Here is an 18,735-nt window from a genome sequence, read left to right on the forward strand (position 1 = left end):
TTTAAACTGCTATCAGATAGTATATTCAAACTTCTAACATTTCGATATGCTTAGTTTTTTATTCCATTAACGAACCACTAAAACATGAACTCATTCTTACGACGACAACAAAATATATTAGTGGGAATCACATTGTTCCCCTCGGCCTTTATCTTCTTTGTTCTTGCAGCAACTTTTATGGCAGATTCTACACAGTATAATGCTGTTGGATTGTATCAATATCCAGCCCTTTCAGTTTCACCACAGATTCAACATGACCCTTCAGAGTGTTGAGCTCCCTAAGCCTGTAACGGAAACGTTGTAGATTGGTGAATGTTAGTATAATCTAAACATAATGAACTTGTTTGTGTTACCTAGCAATCTCGGCTCGTCGCTTGGCCTGCTCGGCGATCTCAGACAGCTCTCTGTAGCTATTCTTTTCAATGAACAGGCTGGTTCTTTCTGGGGCTGGTTGGAGGCCATGTAAGGTCCTTTGAGTGGCAGCCCATTGAGCTTCTCTTTCGGCCATTCCATAGTTTTTCTTCGTCGTAAAGGCGGTCTGGTTTTCGACACGAAAAACATGGTTAGCAAAGGGTCAATGAGTGTTAGGAGAAAGCCATTGTTAAAACTATACCTATACCTTGTTATCTAGCATGTTAAGCCAAGCCTTGCCGCTTAAGGCATATCGAATAGCAAACTTGATGAAGTCTAATGGAATGTAGAAAATAATACTGTAAAGCCAGACTACACCAGCCCATCCCCATCCAACTCCCTTGATCTTTGCAAATCCCCAATTTGCATATACTGCTATAAGCGTTGCAACCTGCAACCCAAACAATCATTTACCTGCCCATATCAATATAATGTTTGAATGTTTTACCTTGCCTTACCAGTTGTGCAACCATGAAAGCAGCCATGAGTAGCAAGCCAGGGCGTTCGGAGTATGACCAGCTTCGCGATCGAGTCACAAAGATCAAAGCCTGGCTGACAATGCTCACTTGTAGGTATAGAGCAGCCATCATTTCTTTAGGACTGTCCTTTATAGATCTTACACCAAATTTCTCCTGTGCATTGTTCATGGTTTGATAAATAATAGAGGATAAAACAGATTATGAGTAAAGAATACACCTCCATTGGTATGAGACCTTTTGAGGAAATCAAAAGTAAAGCCACGAGAGCTTATGCTCAAAAGTGGTCAATATCATACCATTGTGAAGGGTTTGTGATTCCTAACATGGTATGACTTCATGTCAATAGAATCCAAAAGTAAAGCCACGAGAGCTTATGCTCAAAAGTGGTCAATATCATACCATTGTGAAGGGTTTGTGATTCCTAACATGGTATGACTTCATGTCAATAGAATCCAAAAGTAAAGCCACGAGAGCTTATGCTCAAAAGTGGTCAATATCATACCATTGTGAAGGGTTTGTGATTCCTAACATGGTATGACTTCATGTCAATAGAATCCAAAAGTAAAGCCACGAGAGCTTATGCTCAAAAGTGGTCAATATCATACCATTGTGAAGGGTTTGTGATTCCTAACATGGTATGACTTCATGTCAATAGAATCTTCCAATGTCGAACAAAGAAGTTGTGAGTCCCGAAGGTGTAGTCAAAAGTGACTCAAGTGTCGAACAAAGGGTGTACTTTGTTCAAGGGCGCTCCAGAGAAGGAGTCAAGCCTCGAGAGGTTGTTCGAGGGCTCCATAGGCCTTAGCTCTATGGTGTACTTTGTTCGAGGGGAGGATTGTTGGGAGAGGAGTCCCACCTCGGTTAATTAAGGGGTTGATCGAGTTTATAAGTAAAGAATACATCTCTATTGGTATGAGGCCTTTGGGAGAAACCAAAAGCAAAGCCACACGAGCTTAAGCTCAAAGTGGACAATATCATACCATTGTGGAGAGTTCGTGGTTCCTAACAAAACTGGCGGCAGCTCAGGAGGAAGGGATTGAGAAGAATCTTACTGGGAAGTAGTCTGTTTCTCTCATTATCCAGAAGAATATGACAGTCATCAAAGCCAAGTAACCTCCAAGCATAACGCCAGTAGCAAATATCTCTCTCAATTTCCAGCTATCAGGTAATGGAGATGGCTTCACTCTATCCTTTGAGATGGTCATGATTGTGCCTATATCCGGAAGATTAGTCAATGAAGCGGATAATGTTGAGGATGGTTGGGAGGGAGTCCCACATTAACTAATTTAGGGAACGATCATGAGTTTAAAAGTACGGAATACATCTCCATTGGTATGAGGCCTTTTGGGAAAGCTCTAAGTAAAACCACGAGAGTTTATGCTCAAAGTAGACAATATCATACAATTGTAGAGAGTCGTGATTCATAACAGATAAGAGAGTAGATATCGATATCAAATGCTTATTTAACGGCAGAATACTAACCATCATTTAGAATGGCAATGATCAAAACCATGAAAGGAGAGAAGTCGAACTTCCATATGAGAGCAATAAGCATGAAACCAAACTGTTTGTTGCCAATTAAGATCAATAATAGAGATAGAATAAGAATATGTGCTTATTTGTACGAATACGAACAGGTTCGGATACATACCACGATACGTATAGTGATCGAAACTGCATAAATCTGCAAAAGAAGAGGGGAATGGTTAGCTGAAATCATGAGGGAAATGGTTGATCTAAGGGAGGCTGGTGGAAGACTGACTGTGTAATTCTTCATTCTTTGGAAGATAGCTCTACTTGTAAGAACAGCACTGATGATAACACTCAAGCCAGGCTCTGTAAGGACAATATCAGAAGCACCTCTAGCAGCATCAGTAGCATCAGCAACTGCTATTCCAATGTCAGCCTTCTTCAGTGCCGGAGCGTCGTTTACGCCGTCTCCGGTCATTCCACAAATATGTTTCCTCTCTTGCAACTTCCTCACGATCTCGTACTTGTGCTCTAAACATTCAAGAATGGAGATTTCAGACTACATGATTGGTAACCGCTCAAACTTACTTTTAGCAGATATTGTCCGCTTTGGCTCGTTATGTAGTCAGCCTCATGATTTTAAAACGCGTCTATTAGGGAGAGGTTTCCACACCCTTATAAGAAATGTTCCATTCCCCTCTCCAACCGATGTGGGATTTCATAATCCACCCCCTTGGGAGCCAGCGTCCTCGCTGGCCCATTGCTCAGTGTCTGGCTTTGATACCATTTGGCCCACCGCCCGGTGACTGGCTTTGATACCATTTCTAACAGCCCAAACCCACCGCTAGTAGATATTGTCTGCTTTGGCTCGTTACGTATCGCCGTCAGCCTCACTATTTTAAAACGCGTCTACTACGGAGAGGTTTCTACACCCTTATAAGGAATGCTTCGTTCCCCTCTCCAACCGATGTGAGATCTCACAATCTACCCCCTTTGGAAGCCTAGCATCTTTGCTGACACACCGCCCAGTGTTTAGCTCTGATACCATTTTTAACAGCTCAAACTCACTGCTAGCAGATATTGTCCGCTTTGGTCCGTTACGTATCGTCGTCAGTCTCATGATTTTAAAATGCGTCTACTAGGAAAAGGTTTCCACACCCTTATAAGAAATGCTTCGTTCCCCACTCCAACCGATGTGAGATCTTACAATCTACCCCCCTTGAGGGCCCAATGTTCTCGCTGGCACGCCGCCCGGTGTCTGGCTCTGATGCCATTTATAATAGCTCAAACCTACCGCTAGCAGATATTGTCCACTTTGGCTCGTTATGCATAGCCGTCGGTGTCACGATTTTAAAACGTGTCTACTAGGGAGAGTTTCATTCTCCTCTCCAACCAATGTGAGATCTCACGTAATAAATGAACTTTTACCGTAGTTTATTTCAGTAAGTGGTGATTGAAAATCAATCTCACCGGGAAAAACTCCAGCAAATCCATCTGCCTTTTCAATTAACTCTTCTATAGGAAGACCTGCAATGCTTTCATCCTTGTGTTGACCAAGTAATGATGCAGATGGGTACATGTTCGTCCCCATTCCGAGTCGTCGACCCGTCTCTTTGGCGATGGCGAGCTGATCACCTGCATTGATGGAGAGCTCAGAGACAGAATAATCTAAGAAACACAATGAATGGATATGATTAACTTGATTGAGTTGAATTAATTACCAGTAATCATCTTGACATTCACACCTAAATGGAGAGCTCTTTTGATGGTTTCTCCACTGTCATGCCTTGGAGGATCAAATAGAGGCAATAAACCAACGAACTGCCATGGACTTCCAGGACTTTCTTTTCTTTTCTCAGGTACTTCCTGAACCAACGTGACATAACAATGATCACACAAATTTCCCCAAATTAAGTTTAAATTAGAATCACTCTACTGTTTGCAGATATGGTTCTCTTTGAGCCTTTTGGGTTTTCCCTCAAGGGTGGATTGGATTGGGAGGTCCCACACCGATTAGAGAAGAAAACGAGTGCCAGCGAGGATGGTGGGTCCCGAAGGGAGTGGATTGTAAGATCCCACATCGGTTGGGGAGGAGAACAAAACATTCCTTATAAAGGTGTGAGTAACCTCTCCCTAATAGACGTATTTTAAAAACCTCGAGGGAAAGCCCAAAGAGGATAATATCTGCTAGCGGTAGGGCTTGGAGCGTTACACATTGAACATAATTAAGACCTGTCTCGCAACAGCCAACGAGCGAAGACCACGTTCGGCAAATTTGTCGATAACAGCATGAGCCTTCTTCTTAACATCGGCCTTGCAGTTGCAAAGCGTCAAGATCTGTGAGCAGAAATTCATTATAAGAACAACAACATAGTAAATATTCAATGAAACAAATGGATATGAAAGTTAATATTACCTGTTCTGGAGCACCTTTGCTTGCTCGATGCCAAGTATCATTGGAATCAATGTAAGTTAATGCAGTTCTCTTATCCACAGGATTGAAAGGGAAGAAATGCACTTCTTTTATGCCTGCTCGTGCCTCCTTAGGATCAGCTAGCATTCCCACAATAGCAGCATCAATAGCATCTTGATTTTCAGTTCGAGAAGCTCTAGCAGCAAGCAATATCACATGCTGTTTATCCACACCATTAGCAAAAACCTCAACCAAGTTGACATCAACACTAAGCTTGTTTAGAGTCAATGTTCCTGTTTTATCACTGCACAGGACATCCATACCAGCCATCTCTTCAATAGCAGTCATACGCTTAGTGATAGCGCCTTGTTGGGACAGCTTATGAGATCCAATAGCCATTGTCACTGACAACACTGTTGGCATGGCAATCGGTATTCCTCCGATCAAGAGAACGAGCAGATTGTCGATACCGTCGCGGTAACTCCGGTGTTGAATTGGGTACATGACAATGATCTCAACCAGCATTCCTAAAGCAATGGAACAAATACAGAAATTCCCAATTGCTGTGAGCACCTTTTGGAAATGGCCAACTTGGTGAGTGCTGTCTACAAGATGTGCTGCTTTTCCAAAGAAGGTATGAACACCAGTGGCAATGACAACAGCTTCGATTTCTCCTTGTTTACAAGTTGAACCAGAGAAGATTCCATCCCCTGGATTCTTGGTTACAGGAAGTGATTCTCCAGTCAATGCAGATTGATCAACTTTCAAAGGATCGCCCTCCAGAAGACGAGCATCAGCTGGGATGATATCCCCCAACTTTACACTAACGATATCTCCTGGAACCAAAATTGCAGCATCCTGCTCGCTCCATTTCCCATCTCTCAGCACCTGCAAATGAAATGCAAATCAAATTCACGAGGGAGTCCCATATTGACTAATTTAGGGAATGATAGTGGATTTATAAGTAAAGAATACCTCTCTATTGGTATGAAGTCTTTTAGAAAAGCCCAAAGCAAAACCATGAGAGTTTATGTTGAAAGTGGACAATATTCATATCATGGTAGAGATTCGTGATTTCTAACATGGTATCAGAGTTATGCTCTTAACTTAGCTATGTCAATAGAATCTTCACATTGTCGAACAAAGAAGTTGTGAGCCTCGAACGTGTAGTCAAAAGTGACTCAAGTGCTTTGTTCGAGGACTCGAGAGAAGGAGTTGAGTCTGTTCGAGGGCTCCATAGGCCTCAAGGGAGGCTCTATATGTCGAACAAATGGTGTATTTTGTTCGAGGACTCCAGAAAAGGAGTCGAACCTCGATTAAGGAGAGACTCTATAGTATACTTTGTTCGAGGGGAGGATTGTTAGGGAGCTGAAAGTGGTAAGTCATCCTAACAATTAAGTATAAGTTGTTTGAGACTTTTTGGGCTAACCTTAGTTTTAGGGGCGAGGCCAGCCATGAGAGCAGCAGCAGCATTCCCAGCGTTATTTTCTTCAATGAAACTGATAGTGGAGTTGATGACCAGCAAACATATAATACCCACAAAGTCTTCCCAATCTGGAGGCCGTCCATCACCATTAGCCAAAGCAATAGCCATCAAAGCTGCGGCTTCCATAACCCAAGACAAGGGATTCCACATGAACCCCAAGAACTTCAGAAATTTGCTTTCCTGTTCATAAACACGTCAGCGGAATCCTCAAGTATGATTAAACAAACATGACAGTATTGGGGAGTTTTTTTTTTTGTTCTTTTTTGCAGACCTTTTTCTCTTCTAATTTGTTGGGACCGAATATCTGGAGCCTGTTTTCCCCCTCCGGAGTTGACAGACCTTCGGGGCCACATTTCAGTAGCTCAAATACTTCCTCGATCGGGATTTTTTCCTGTAAATCAAATTTTTACGATGTCTAAAAAATATCTCTAAATTTTCAAAGGTCGGAATGATATCCTTAAATATTAAAAAAAAAAATCATTATCATTAGTTTTGAATGAAAACTATTTTGTTTTAACAATAATCGGAGTGTTTTACCTTAAACTTCAAAAAATTTCATTAATGTCGAGCAAATTTTTGTAAATAATTTAAAAATATTTTTACGTATTTAAAAATTATTCATAAAATTTTAAAGTAATATTAACAACCTTTACTTAAAAAAAAAAAAAAAAAAAAAAAAAAAAAAAAAAAAAAAAAAAAAANAACAGAATACCTTATACATTATTTACAAATGTTTTATTTTATTTAAAAAATTCATAATATTTTTAAAATATTGTACCAAGCGAAAAAATATTTTTGAGTTTTTTTATAAAACGTTTAGAGATATTTTTAAAGTTTTTTTTTTTTTTTTAATTTAAAGATATTTTTTGAAATTTTGGAAAAAAAAATAGTATTAATGAAAATTTTGAAAATTCAATTTAATTCTAATGAGTGGGAGTAACATATAATTTAATAAATTCTCATAAAGTATATATAACTTAGAATTTTGTCATACAATTTAATAAAATTTTCATAAAAGTAGATATTATTTTTTTAAAGTAAGAATTTTATCCCAATAATTGGTTAAAATTTTCATCCATAGTTAGAATTACTCTTTATTCATCAAATCATATGTACTAATATTAATCTTTAAAACAAATAAAACTAAATCTTATTTTTTAAAAATTAAAAGAATCAAATTTATAATTTAATTACATCCAAATATTTCATTTTGTAATAATTTAAGAAAATAGAATATTATCCTTATGATCGAATTCTCTATAGTTGAGAAAATAAATTATTTATAAAGATTTCAGCCGACTTTTTTCTTTGAAACTGCATGGACTAAATTTTAAATTTATTCAAACTAACATTAAAAAAAATCTACTTAGAAGAAGGATGAGATTTATAAATAAATAAAAATTATCAAATTATTCTAATATTTTAATATACACGTGCGATGAAACGGCAACGTGAACGGGACCGTTTTTTCCTTCGCGCCAAAAAAAAAAAAAAAAAAAAAAAAACCCTGAATCCGCAATTACTTGATTTTGGTACTCATTTCATTACTTGATTTTGGTACTCATTTCATGCATATACAATTAGGTCGAAAAATTGAGGAAGATGGAGAACGAGAGCGTGAATCTAAGAAATCTGAGATAGAATCAGAAACGCGCGATAAAGTAAAATCGCTCGATCCGTAATTTGCGAAGGAAATTTGGAGGCGATTACGTACCAGGTCAACAGTTTCGTTCTTGATTTCCTCGAGACTGAGTTTTCCGGCCATTTCCCCTTCTCCGACCTTGATCAATTAACATACAGTTAGTTCCGATACCGGCGGAAGCCTTTTTCAGTGAAATGGAGAGAGAGAAAAGTAGAGAAAAGCCATTGAAGATGAGAAGAACTTACCTAATTGAGAGAAGAGCTTCACCAGAACTTATGGAGGTTGCGAATTCTTTTCTGCACCCTGCCTCCTTTTTATACCATACTACCGCCACTCACATTTTCCACTCCATTTTATTTTTATATTCTAATAATTTAAATTATATTTTTTAAACTCTCGAACATACTCGCAAGACATCATAGGTTAAAGACAAATACAATTTTAAAAGTTTTTAAAGTTTAAAATCGACACAACTTTCAATCTCAATTTATCTGAGTAGATGAGAGATGCATAAATGAATCGATATTACATCTGAATGAGATAGATTATGAGGATAATATGACTAAGATAGACGAAAATAAAAATTATATTTATATTAACAAAGGTATATTTTTTTATTTATTATTGAATGTTTAGAATAATAAATATATTTTAATATAGTTTTCAAAAAATTATATTTTTAAAATTCGACACAAAATTAATTATAATTGTTATGGATTAAATTTCTTGGTCATTTAATACAAGACTTTGGCATATATTTGAAAAGTCAAGGTTTGACTCTTTGCTTCATTTGTTAAAAATATCAGGATGTACTAAAAAACATAAAAATATAGTTTTGTGCTGACTGAAAATACATGTCACATAAGCTTTGCATTAAATAATTTATATAAAGAGACTAAAATGGCTTAATGTCCCTGTATTAAAATACGATACAACCATGGAATTTTCGTAGTTCAAACGCAAAATAAATATAAAATTAAAAAAATATATTTAGTTATGTTTTTTCACAAGTAACTCTAAAATACTTTTACTAATGTTAAGTTACTATAACGAACAACTATCAAACACTATACAAGTCGACCGTTGTTGATGGAGGTCACCGAATTGGTTATCAATGATAGAGTGGAGGTTAGTGGCACTAGTTAATTGAGATGGACAGAATGATTGCGAGTGATTAGTGGTAGTAATAGTGTGAGGGTATTTTGGTCATTTTTATATATCATAAAAACTATCAGCTATCAAACACTATAAGATCAATCGTTGTGGTCGATAGAGGCCTCCAAATTGGTTATCAGTGATGGAGTGGTGGTTAGTGTAGCTAGTTAATGGAGGTGGACGGAATGATTACAGGCAATGGATTGTAGTAACAACACGAGGGTGTTTTTGTCATCTTCGTATATCATTAAAATCACTTATGTAAATATGAAATCCTTTAATTGTTTAGAGGAAATGCAAAAAACAACCCGTTAGCAGACAATAAATAACACTTAAAAAGTCATCAAAGGCATGGAGTGTCCTTGCCTTTCCTTTTTTAGGGTTTGTCAACTTAATAAATAATTAATATTACAAATTAAAAATTAAAAATTTAGTTTTTTTTTTCTTTTAAAGTAGGTAATGAAATAAAAAAATATTATAAAGAAAAGATATTATTCATAAAATTAATTTTTAAAATAAAAAATTTAATCTAATTCTTTAGCTTCACGAGTAGATTTTTAAATGAATATTTGTGGAAAATATTAGAGTTTAATTATTAATATGTTTTGAAGAGAGCGATTAATTAATGTAAAACAGCGAAAATGAGAATAAATTATGATAAAATTATTGAGTCTTAATTATTTGTTTTCCATTAATGAATCAATAATTATAATATTCAAGGTTTCATTAAATTTACTCAAATTATAATTTCTATGAAAAATATTTAAAAAATCAAATTATAATTTCTATGAAAAATATTAAAAAAATGAAAGTCAACCGAAAAAATGATTGAGAAGTTTAGAAGAATTAAATAAGATTATTAATTGGAAAGTTGGCATTAAAAAATAATTAAGTTGTAATTGCTTCTCTAATCTCGTAGGAAGATAAGTATGGATGTCAATATTAGTAGCGTTGATTTGACGTGAATTTTTCAAGATAATATCATAATTTAATTAAAAGTTTAGTACATAAATTAATTAAAATGCACAAATAGTGCCTTCGAGAGCATGCTAGTTTTTGTAACGAGCTGAGACGTGTCGTTTTGTTTTTATTTAAATAAATTATTTGAATTTGAAAGTGAATATAGAATTTTGAAATTCAAAATTTTCCTCTTTTTTATTATTATATTCTTTTTCTAAACAAAATAGAAAAGTATGCATATCACTTGAAGTCTTTGTTCCAATATTTTGATTTTGGGAAGAAAAAATATTTATAATATTCATTTTATTTTTATTATTTTGTTGCTTGAATATAATAATTTTATTGTTCTTTAAAAAATATTTTAACATTTCTCCATTCAACTTTTATTTATTTATTTATTTTTGCTTATTTCAATAAAAATATATTATTTTATGGTCAACTATCACATCATTTAAAAATATTTTAATATTTAAAAAATATGATCAGTAACTAAAAATGACTTTTTTTTTTTAATTGTTCAAACGTTTCAATCCTAGCCATATCCAATTATTGCATATTTTTTAATTTCCAATTTAAAAAACTAAGTTTTAGACCTTTTATCTCGTTTTGGTTCATTAAGTATCGGTGTCAAGCTCACGATTTTTAAAACGTGTATACTAAGGAGAGGTTTTTACACTTTTAGAAGAAATGTTTCATTCCCCTCTCCAATCGACGTGAGACCTCACAATCCACTCCCTTGACTCCAACGTCTTCACTAGCATATTGTCGACTTTGATACCAATTTTAACCGCTCAAGCCAACTGCTAGCAGATATTGTCTACTTTGACCCCAACGTCTTCACTAGCATACCGTCGACTCTGATACCATTTTTAACAGCTTAAGCCAACCGCTAGCAGATATTGTCTACTTTGACTCGTTACGTATCGCTATCAGTCTCACAATTTATTATTATTATTTTGTATTTTTTTTCTTTACAAATTTCTCTATTAAGAATTTGGAGGGTTTTTATTTTTATTTTTTTAATATTACTTGTTTAATTAGATTTTGTTATGTAAATTGCATCTCTCCTTCCTTGTAACGTGGCATTGTTTAGACTTACTTTAGTTGTTTATAAAACTAGAAAAGGTTGGTAAGGGCATTTTCGTCCAATGCTAATTATAATAGCCTATTATTAAAAATAGAGATTATAATTTAGCCATATCTAAAAGTCCTAATTAATTTTCAAGTTAACCCATTAATCCCTAAACATCTCTTCTCCAACTTGAGGCCCAACGTGAGGCCCAAAACGCGATACTAAGCCCAAATGAAACACAAGCCTTTTTTTTGGAGTAATGCCATTCGCCCAAACTATTAAGGCATTGTGACTGCAGTTCCTAACAGATCATACATCCTTCCTTCCATAGAACAGATCAGAGGAGAGGCAAATCATCAATGTTTGCTACGCATAACCAACCCTATAAAGAGAATATCGTATACAAATAGCACAAAAGTTTCAAGCAGTCTGGAAGATATTGCAACTACGAACTGAGATTAATCTTCTGGCACTTGAAATGGACAACATTTTATCAGTTACTTTATACATACATAAGGAAGAGTTCTTATTGTGTCTGTGCATAGATAGAGCTGGGAGGGGACGACACGATCCTGAGAATTCACTTCATTTAAATAACAAGCTGGTGAATTTGGAGCTCCTAAAGTAATTAGTCCAAAAACAACGAACGAAACATAAACAACCACTAGTTTAGGGAGGGAGCGTAAAGTGGGCTTCAAATAGACAGGGCAGTCGGGACTAAGCAAATGGAAGTGAATTCCACAGCAGTCAAACTAGAACCATCTGTAAGGTATCGACCTCTCGTCACCATCACTTTCCACTCTACTTGGTCTCTCGCATCTCCAACAACCATCTAATGACCCTGCACGCGCACACAGATGAACCATGTAAATTAAGAGCAGTACCGTTGCACATTAGTATATCAGATACTACGACACGATGGACTTGGTTAATAAGACTGAGTTTACCGACCCAACTGCATTGGTGGAAGGTATGAGGTTCATCTATCTCAATCCTCAGGCTGGTTTGAGTTATCTGTACTTGTTGGCGTCTTCACCTCAATCTCTAACTCCAACTCATTTGAAGTTTCCAATTCACTGTCTACCGGAACTAATCGATTTGCTCCAGAGATGGACTCTGCATTCATGTAAAAATGTCATCATTCCATGAATATGATTAGTACAAAAAATAGGCAGTTTCGTAAAGAAATTAACAAAAAAAAATACAAATAAGCTCAGTTTTTAAGGCAAAATTTTAATAAATTTAACTGCTGAAATGGGGATGCAAATATTTTGACTCCTATCCCCATCACCAAATGGGTGACAAGCATAAATCCCTTTGCATGCTTCATTGTGAACTACTGGACTTCATCACTGGAATCATTGCATGAGGCTTGTAGCTGGAAATACACCTTTTTTTAACAAAGAATCAAACATTCATTGGGATAAGATGAAGGAAGAAAAAAAAAATGAAAGCGCGAGATAAAAGGAGCCAAATTTAAAAAAGTTAACAAACTAAACAATTACAAAAAATGGACTATGTTTATTCAACCTATAGATTGTGAAGCTGGGAATACTATTATTCAAGATCATAAACTGGCAGCCAACAGAATCTCCCGTTGAAAAGTAAAAATTATGACATGGATTCATTTAATCGAACATATCTGATCATCATCTTTAACAAATTAGAGCTGAGATTTTCAAGCTCAAATCAAATCCAGTATTTGTAAGTTCGCAACAATACTGAATGCATAGTTCCTTCGGGGACGTGGTAAAAAATTAGGAGAATATGAAGATAATCATGGCCCTGTGCAAGGATCGCACAAATTGAAAAATGATAGAAACAATGCTGTGCATTTAGATATATATATATATATATATATATATATATATAAAACATCTATACTTCTGCTTTCACAAGGCATGATAGCTAGAAGAAAGGAACGTTATCCTACACCTTATCGAAATCTCTTAGTTTCACTACAAAATTTTTGCATATTAGGCCAGAACAACCATGAAATGGTCAAAGCTAAATCAAATAACTATGTCAATGCACACAATCATGATTACGACTATATGCCCAAATCTCGACCAGCTCAAGAAGTTGGGGGTTAGAGCAAATGTCCAGGGGTTTCTTATTTTCTGTAATTTAGTGATGCTTGGTGAATTGCAATCTTTATCAAAACCACTACTCTCAGTCATCTGGGATTTCAAGTTGTTCTTCATAACTCGAAACTACAAAATCATGTGACTAGTAACGTGTTGATATAAGCCATAAACATATCTTACAGTATTCCCTCACATGTTTTACATCCTGAGTGAAACTGCAGATTGTAATTCTGAATTAAGATTCGGCTAAAATGTTGAGACAGAAGATATTACATCAAATTTTTCACATATACTCGACCATTTTTTGGGGTAAACTGCAGATTATAATTCTGAATTAAGATTCGGCTAAAATGTCAAGACAGTAAGAATTAGATCAGCCAAAGTAATCACATAAAGCTATCAGAAGTACCGTCCCAATTCATATGCACCAACGACGCAGTAGTGTTTTATATTTAAAGAAAAATATGGTTGATTTACCACTCCAATTCAGAAAGCATAGGGTAATTCTATCACTCTGAATTAATAGCGAATAACACAAATTCATCTTAAGTCGGTTCACCTACAGTTGTAGTACAAACGACAAGACTAATATAAGGCCGAAAAATCACCGCTTTCAATCATCCCTCCCCACATTAATCAACCACTAAAGACATATCTATCGAATAACTCAACGCGATCGGGGAACAAAAACAAAAAGAATAATATATATATATACACACACACATATACCTTTGGCGAAGAAATCCAAGCAGGGCCAACCACGGGCGTTAGCAAGGGAAGGAGACTCCTCTTTGGTGAGCGGTTCAACCAATTTATCGAACAGATCGACCACCTTGCGTGGTTTGTTACGGCGAGGAGGAACCCAAAATGAGGAACCGGGAACAAACGGAAGCCAATCCGGAGTCGATCGCTCAACGATAATCTTCTGTACAAAGTCGTCCAGCTTCCTAATAGCAAGAACCTCTGAATCAGCCGCGAAAGAGGACGATTCGAGGTCAATTTCGATAAACTTGACCTTGCCGGAACGTGTAGATCGGTTGCGATGACCGAGGACAAAGGAAGACGGAATCAACAGCGATAATTTCAAAGGCGCAGATTGCAACTTGGCGGAGATGAAAGATTGCGATAAAGATAGAATTCGGGCCATGCGAAGAAACCAGATGAAATTTGAACGCTATAAATTGAAGAGGAGCTCCCTCACCTTTAAGCTCTGGGTGTGCGAAAGAACTTTCAGAATCGAGGATTAATCTCGATAAAGAAATTCTTTTTCGGAATAATTTATCCGCAATATATACATATATTTTTATAGAATTATCTAAAAAAAATTAATTAATTAATTAATTTAAAATGTCGTAAATTGCGCCAAAAATATTGACGGTGTGTGTTTATTCCGTGAGTATAATGATAATTAAAATAGAAATTTGATTTATTAATTTCTCAAAATTAGAAATGCCTATTTTCATTTCATTTCTTCTATTTTTTAATTATTTGAGTTTTTTCTTTTTTTTTTTTAAGAATTAAAAACATTAAATAATATTTGTTATACTTTTTAAATTAAAATATTTAACTTTTATTTTATTTTATGATATTTTTAAATAAATTATTTTATGGATGCTTTTATATAATGAAGACTTAATTTTATATAGTTGAATAATTTAATTCTTGACCTAATGTAATTGACCAGAAGTCAAGGCAGACGTGGACGATCAAAATTAGTCCAAACAAGGAGGCTAAATCCAATCGTGAACGAACATTTGTCGTAATCTGGAACGTTCAATTTGACAAGTGAGGCCAAATTACTGAACGGTCACGATTGAATTACCATTCATTCGGATGTAAACAAATGCTATTGCTGTAGAATTTATTTTCGCCCAATCGACGTCTCTCGCCTGTTCCAACGATTCTTCTCAAGTTTCGATCCCGATCGCTTGTTCTAGGATTAGGGTTTGGTTTTTTTCTCTGCAAATCGGGGCAAGATGGCAATGAGGCAATTCTTCTCGGAAATCAGGGGCTTGAAGGTTAAGGAGCTGCCTGGCTACGTGAAGCCGATGCTCACCATTGACTCTGTGAAGAAGGCAGTGCAGAGAGGTCTCGACAACTACCACGCCAAGTACATTCAGACCAGCTCGATTGACCCTCTTCTCCATGTCTGCTATGGCGGTATGGTCTTATCCTACCTCCTTGCGCTCCCTGAGGAACGGCGCCACCTTGAACATCAGCAACACGCCAAAGAGCATGGTGGCCACTGATTGAATTCCCCATGTCTTGAGGTATGGATTCCACTCTGTAATATTTGTCTCAGCATTGCTTTGAGCGATTAGGATTTTATAGGCCAAGTCGTGTTTAGGTTTTCTTGGATTGTGATCGATTAGGGCTCAATTCGTGCATAAAATAAGTATTTGTGTCCCGAATCATCGAATTTCATCATAGCTGTGGAATATGTTTCCTATTTACATTGTCATCATCTGAAAACCAAGTCAATTGTTATTATCATGTTGTATTTAGCTTTTCTCAAATGATCTTTTTTGTGTGTTGTGATTAATATTTGTAATATGCGATCAAGATTGTTTCCCGCTGGATCTTTTAATTCTACGAGAGCATTCAGCCCACTATATATACGTAGAAATTTTTTCTCGTGAAAACTTCCGTGCGTCTATATTACGTGCGTCATTTTTATTTGGAGAAAAGTGACTTTATGATTTGGAGAGAAGATACCAGAGTCAAATAATGTGTTATTCTACCCCGCTCTAAGCAACTATTTGGATTAAACAAGGACCTATCATCTTCTTTTTTCATCCTTTGTCTATATTACAACTCACCAAATCCATTTTACCTAGGTATTTTTGTTCCATGTGCTCATAGAAACTGTTTTAGGTGCATTCATAGTCGACTATCTTTAGTTCCTTAATAAGGAAATTCTGCTAATTCTGGCATAGCTGATGGTCTCGAGTTGTTTCTGTTTATCTGACCGTGAATATGACTTCTCAAGTGGAAAGCAGGCAGATTTGCATCTCATAAAATGACCCATGTTACGAAACTCAGGCTTGGGGTCTAACTTCTTGAATTTTGGTGCCATCGAGACTAACTTTAAAAGCGATGTGCGTTTTCAAAATTTTTGTTGTTTATTGCTTTTATGCTAAACTCAGTTTAATCTCTGCATGTTCGGTGCTTAAAAGGTCAAAGAAAAAGGAGACGAGCACATGTAACTTTTGAATGATTGTGCTTTTCTATGGAACATATAAACACTAAGTAGTGACATTTTTCTTTTTTTTTTTTTTTTTCAGAACTTAATGAATGGTTTATGTGGTGCATGCGAGTATTATTCACCCATGAGGCCTAGCCTTGCAGTTTTGAGTTCGTCTGTACTCACTTTTTCCCCACAAATTAGGACATTTCAGTGCTCTTAATGAATTCTTGTAGTTGTTGCCTGTTGAAAGTACCTTGTCTTAGGATATGCCTAATTTCCGTAATAAGAACCTGCGGAAAAATATATACTCATACTGTACTAGTAAGTCCATTTTATTTCCTAAGAATGAAGTTTTGTTATTTCTGGATTAAAAGAGTACGATAAGAAGTATCTAAAGGATGTTTAAGGGAAACAAAGTGTCCGTGTTATACGCTCGTAGCATGGCTTACCTTGCCAGATTTTAAACCTCCTTTCATTTCATTCTTGTGCAAATAACTACAAATCAGATAGATTCTTGGCCTGTATTGACCAATCCTTGTCCAACTTATCATACTTTTTAGTTGGGTCGACTCAATGTATTGTGACAACCTCTCCTGGGCTGTAAAACTCAGAATCTATGCTTTTAGTTTTAGGCATCATAATTGTTCATGCAGGTTATGAATCTTTCATATAACTTATGCATGAAATTGTATGATAAACTACGTTCGCATATATTTTCATCTAAATTTAACTCCTTCCTTTTCTTTATTTTTGCAGGGTCAGTGTGCCTCAAAGGTGTTTCTGGTCAATAATTTGTTTCCCGAATGCTTTTGTATCTTAGTCTTGCTGCCTGAAACTTGCTATTATTTTCTTTAACACATGGTGCCAGAGGCAATAAACAGACTTTTCTGTGAGTTTTTAACCATATGTGGCAACCATCTTTGAGTTGCAATACGTTCATGGTTGTTGTGCACATGCTTATTCCTGTGGTTAGTTCTTTTCTTTGTCAATTGCCTAGTGTACTATCGCTTCAGGCTTCAAAATTTCAAATGCAAATTGATATCTTTCGTTTCTCCAGGTTGTTAAAAGTAATCTGAAAGATTACAATGATCATATGTTCTTTCTTGCAACATTATTAGTATTTGAACTCTTTGAATAAGTTTGTTTGTGATGGAAATAGATAAAATCAATGGAAATTTTAGTTGATAATTGTTTGGTGGCTATTTTAGGATGGAACAGAAAAGACCAAACCTTGATATCATTGCAACTATTCTTGTTACCGAATGGTGGGCTAAAGTCTTTTCCAATATAGAATGTTGTCTTACACCAACCAATTTCACAATGGATCGTCTGTGATTTGATTTGATGGGTGATTTTAAATGGTTGAACAGTTAACCTGCGTTCTTAACAGATTCGATTTGGTGTCATTTACAAGACGCCCACACGAATTGGTTCATCATGGCCTGTGATCCCCTTTTGGGTGAACTGGGCTATCCGTTTTTCTTCTTTTGCTTAGCTTTGCCTTCTGTTTATCTTTAATGAAAACAAAAAAAAAACTTTATATATAAATGTTTTTTATAGACCAAATATTATATAAATATCAAAAGTGAATAACTGAAAAGTCAAGAATTTTAATTTAAACCAAGCATATTTTAGTTGCTTCATAAATAGATCTTAGTATACACACATGAGTTTGAGTTTGAATATTACGTTTGATTTTGTAATTGACACTTCATTGTATAGATACCTATGCAGGTGAGACATTGGTTAGTCCTAAAATGACAGTGACACAATGAGTAACGACTAGACATGCTGCAACCTAAATACCACGAGGCATCCATTTTTTTCTATAGGATTACACCCGAGTGAATAATCCCACGATAATATACTAAAATTGAGCATACATACAAAGATTTTCGTGCGCTAGGTAAGATCTAGATTCCAATTTTCCACAAATGGTGAGAATCAATTTTTAATTTTGCATCATAGTTGATCAAATCAATTCATTTTGAGAAAGCCAAAATCCACCTATGAATTATTAACTGCAACAATCTTTGATACCCAGAAGAGAGAAAATAAGAGGAAAAAAGAAAGACCTACACAAAGCCAAAGACTTTTGGGTATAAAAGAGTCCATTTGACCCTATTTCCCTCGGTAACTCAACCCCTGAAATTCGGGAAGGGAAGGGCATATCGGGAAGACAGAAGTAGGCTATCCTTCTTACAATACACTCTCCTCTCGACAGGGATCAAGAGTAGTTCAGTTCCATTAGTCAAATAAAAGGGGTTTGGTTTCGGAAAACTTGTTGGTTCTAAGTCCTAACTATTAGTCTTACTCTACATGATGTATGGGGTAGAGGAGGTGTGAGCTTACAGGGCTAGGGCTCATCTGTGT

At 35.8% G+C, this 18,735-nt stretch overlaps 3 protein-coding genes across 6 annotated transcripts; 1 reads left to right on the forward strand and 2 right to left on the reverse strand.

The window, feature by feature from the left end:
- Nucleotides 1–8,033, reverse strand: LOC111792350 (plasma membrane ATPase 4-like). 2 transcript variants are annotated; one of them, XM_023673752.1, is made up of 15 exons: nucleotides 7,974–8,033; nucleotides 6,531–6,650; nucleotides 6,203–6,439; nucleotides 4,777–5,661; nucleotides 4,593–4,697; nucleotides 4,082–4,226; nucleotides 3,831–3,995; nucleotides 2,653–2,891; nucleotides 2,542–2,574; nucleotides 2,373–2,454; nucleotides 1,943–2,103; nucleotides 870–1,043; nucleotides 620–802; nucleotides 354–538; nucleotides 1–284 (listed from the first exon to the last, which is right to left on the reverse strand). In XM_023673752.1, exons 1-15 carry the CDS (start codon nucleotides 8,022–8,024, stop codon nucleotides 188–190), a joined length of 2,862 nt encoding a protein of 953 aa, XP_023529520.1. In that variant the 5' UTR covers nucleotides 8,025–8,033; the 3' UTR covers nucleotides 1–187. The 2 variants fall into 2 exon arrangements, with proteins under 2 accessions (XP_023529520.1, XP_023529518.1); XM_023673750.1 differs by lacking the exons at nucleotides 6,531–6,650; nucleotides 7,974–8,033 and having other exon boundaries at nucleotides 6,203–6,495.
- Nucleotides 8,034–11,525: 3,492 nt separating this feature from the next.
- Nucleotides 11,526–14,449, reverse strand: LOC111793559. Of its 3 annotated transcripts, none has more exons than XM_023675498.1 (3): nucleotides 13,905–14,444; nucleotides 12,036–12,204; nucleotides 11,526–11,929 (listed from the first exon to the last, which is right to left on the reverse strand). In XM_023675498.1, the coding sequence occupies exons 1-2, from the start codon at nucleotides 14,320–14,322 to the stop codon at nucleotides 12,077–12,079; spliced, it is 546 nt and encodes a 181-aa protein (XP_023531266.1). In that variant the 5' UTR covers nucleotides 14,323–14,444; the 3' UTR covers nucleotides 11,526–11,929; nucleotides 12,036–12,076. The 3 variants fall into 3 exon arrangements, with proteins under 3 accessions (XP_023531266.1, XP_023531265.1, XP_023531267.1); XM_023675497.1 differs by having other exon boundaries at nucleotides 12,040–12,204; nucleotides 13,905–14,443; XM_023675499.1 differs by lacking the exon at nucleotides 11,526–11,929 and having other exon boundaries at nucleotides 12,203–12,478; nucleotides 13,905–14,449.
- Nucleotides 14,450–15,030: 581 nt separating this feature from the next.
- LOC111794052 lies at nucleotides 15,031–17,414 on the forward strand. Its single transcript, XM_023676167.1, has 2 exons — nucleotides 15,031–15,445; nucleotides 17,119–17,414. The coding sequence occupies exon 1, from the start codon at nucleotides 15,152–15,154 to the stop codon at nucleotides 15,422–15,424; it is 273 nt and encodes a 90-aa protein (XP_023531935.1). The 5' UTR covers nucleotides 15,031–15,151; the 3' UTR covers nucleotides 15,425–15,445; nucleotides 17,119–17,414.
- The last annotated feature ends 1,321 nt before the right edge of the window (nucleotides 17,415–18,735 follow it).

This window comes from Cucurbita pepo, chromosome LG04, assembly GCF_002806865.2.
Source record: "Cucurbita pepo subsp. pepo cultivar mu-cu-16 chromosome LG04, ASM280686v2, whole genome shotgun sequence".
Classification (NCBI taxonomy): Eukaryota; Viridiplantae; Streptophyta; class Magnoliopsida; order Cucurbitales; family Cucurbitaceae; genus Cucurbita; species Cucurbita pepo.

Coding starts and splice junctions, on each gene's coding strand:
- LOC111794052 (XM_023676167.1), top strand. CDS start 15,152: ATGGCAATGAGGCAATTCTTCTCGGAAATCAGGGGCTTGAAGGTTAAG.
- LOC111793559 (XM_023675498.1), bottom strand. CDS start 14,322: ATGGCCCGAATTCTATCTTTATCGCAATCTTTCATCTCCGCCAAGTTG. Junction 12,205..13,904: donor CTTGGATTTCTTCGCCAAAG/GTATATGTGTGT, acceptor ACATGAATGCAG/AGTCCATCTCTGGAGCAAAT.
- LOC111792350 (XM_023673752.1), bottom strand. CDS start 8,024: ATGGCCGGAAAACTCAGTCTCGAGGAAATCAAGAACGAAACTGTTGAC. Junction 6,651..7,973: donor AGAACGAAACTGTTGACCTG/GTACGTAATCGC, acceptor TTTGATTTACAG/GAAAAAATCCCGATCGAGGA. Junction 3,996..4,081: donor GAATGTCAAGATGATTACTG/GTAATTAATTCA, acceptor CCATCAATGCAG/GTGATCAGCTCGCCATCGCC.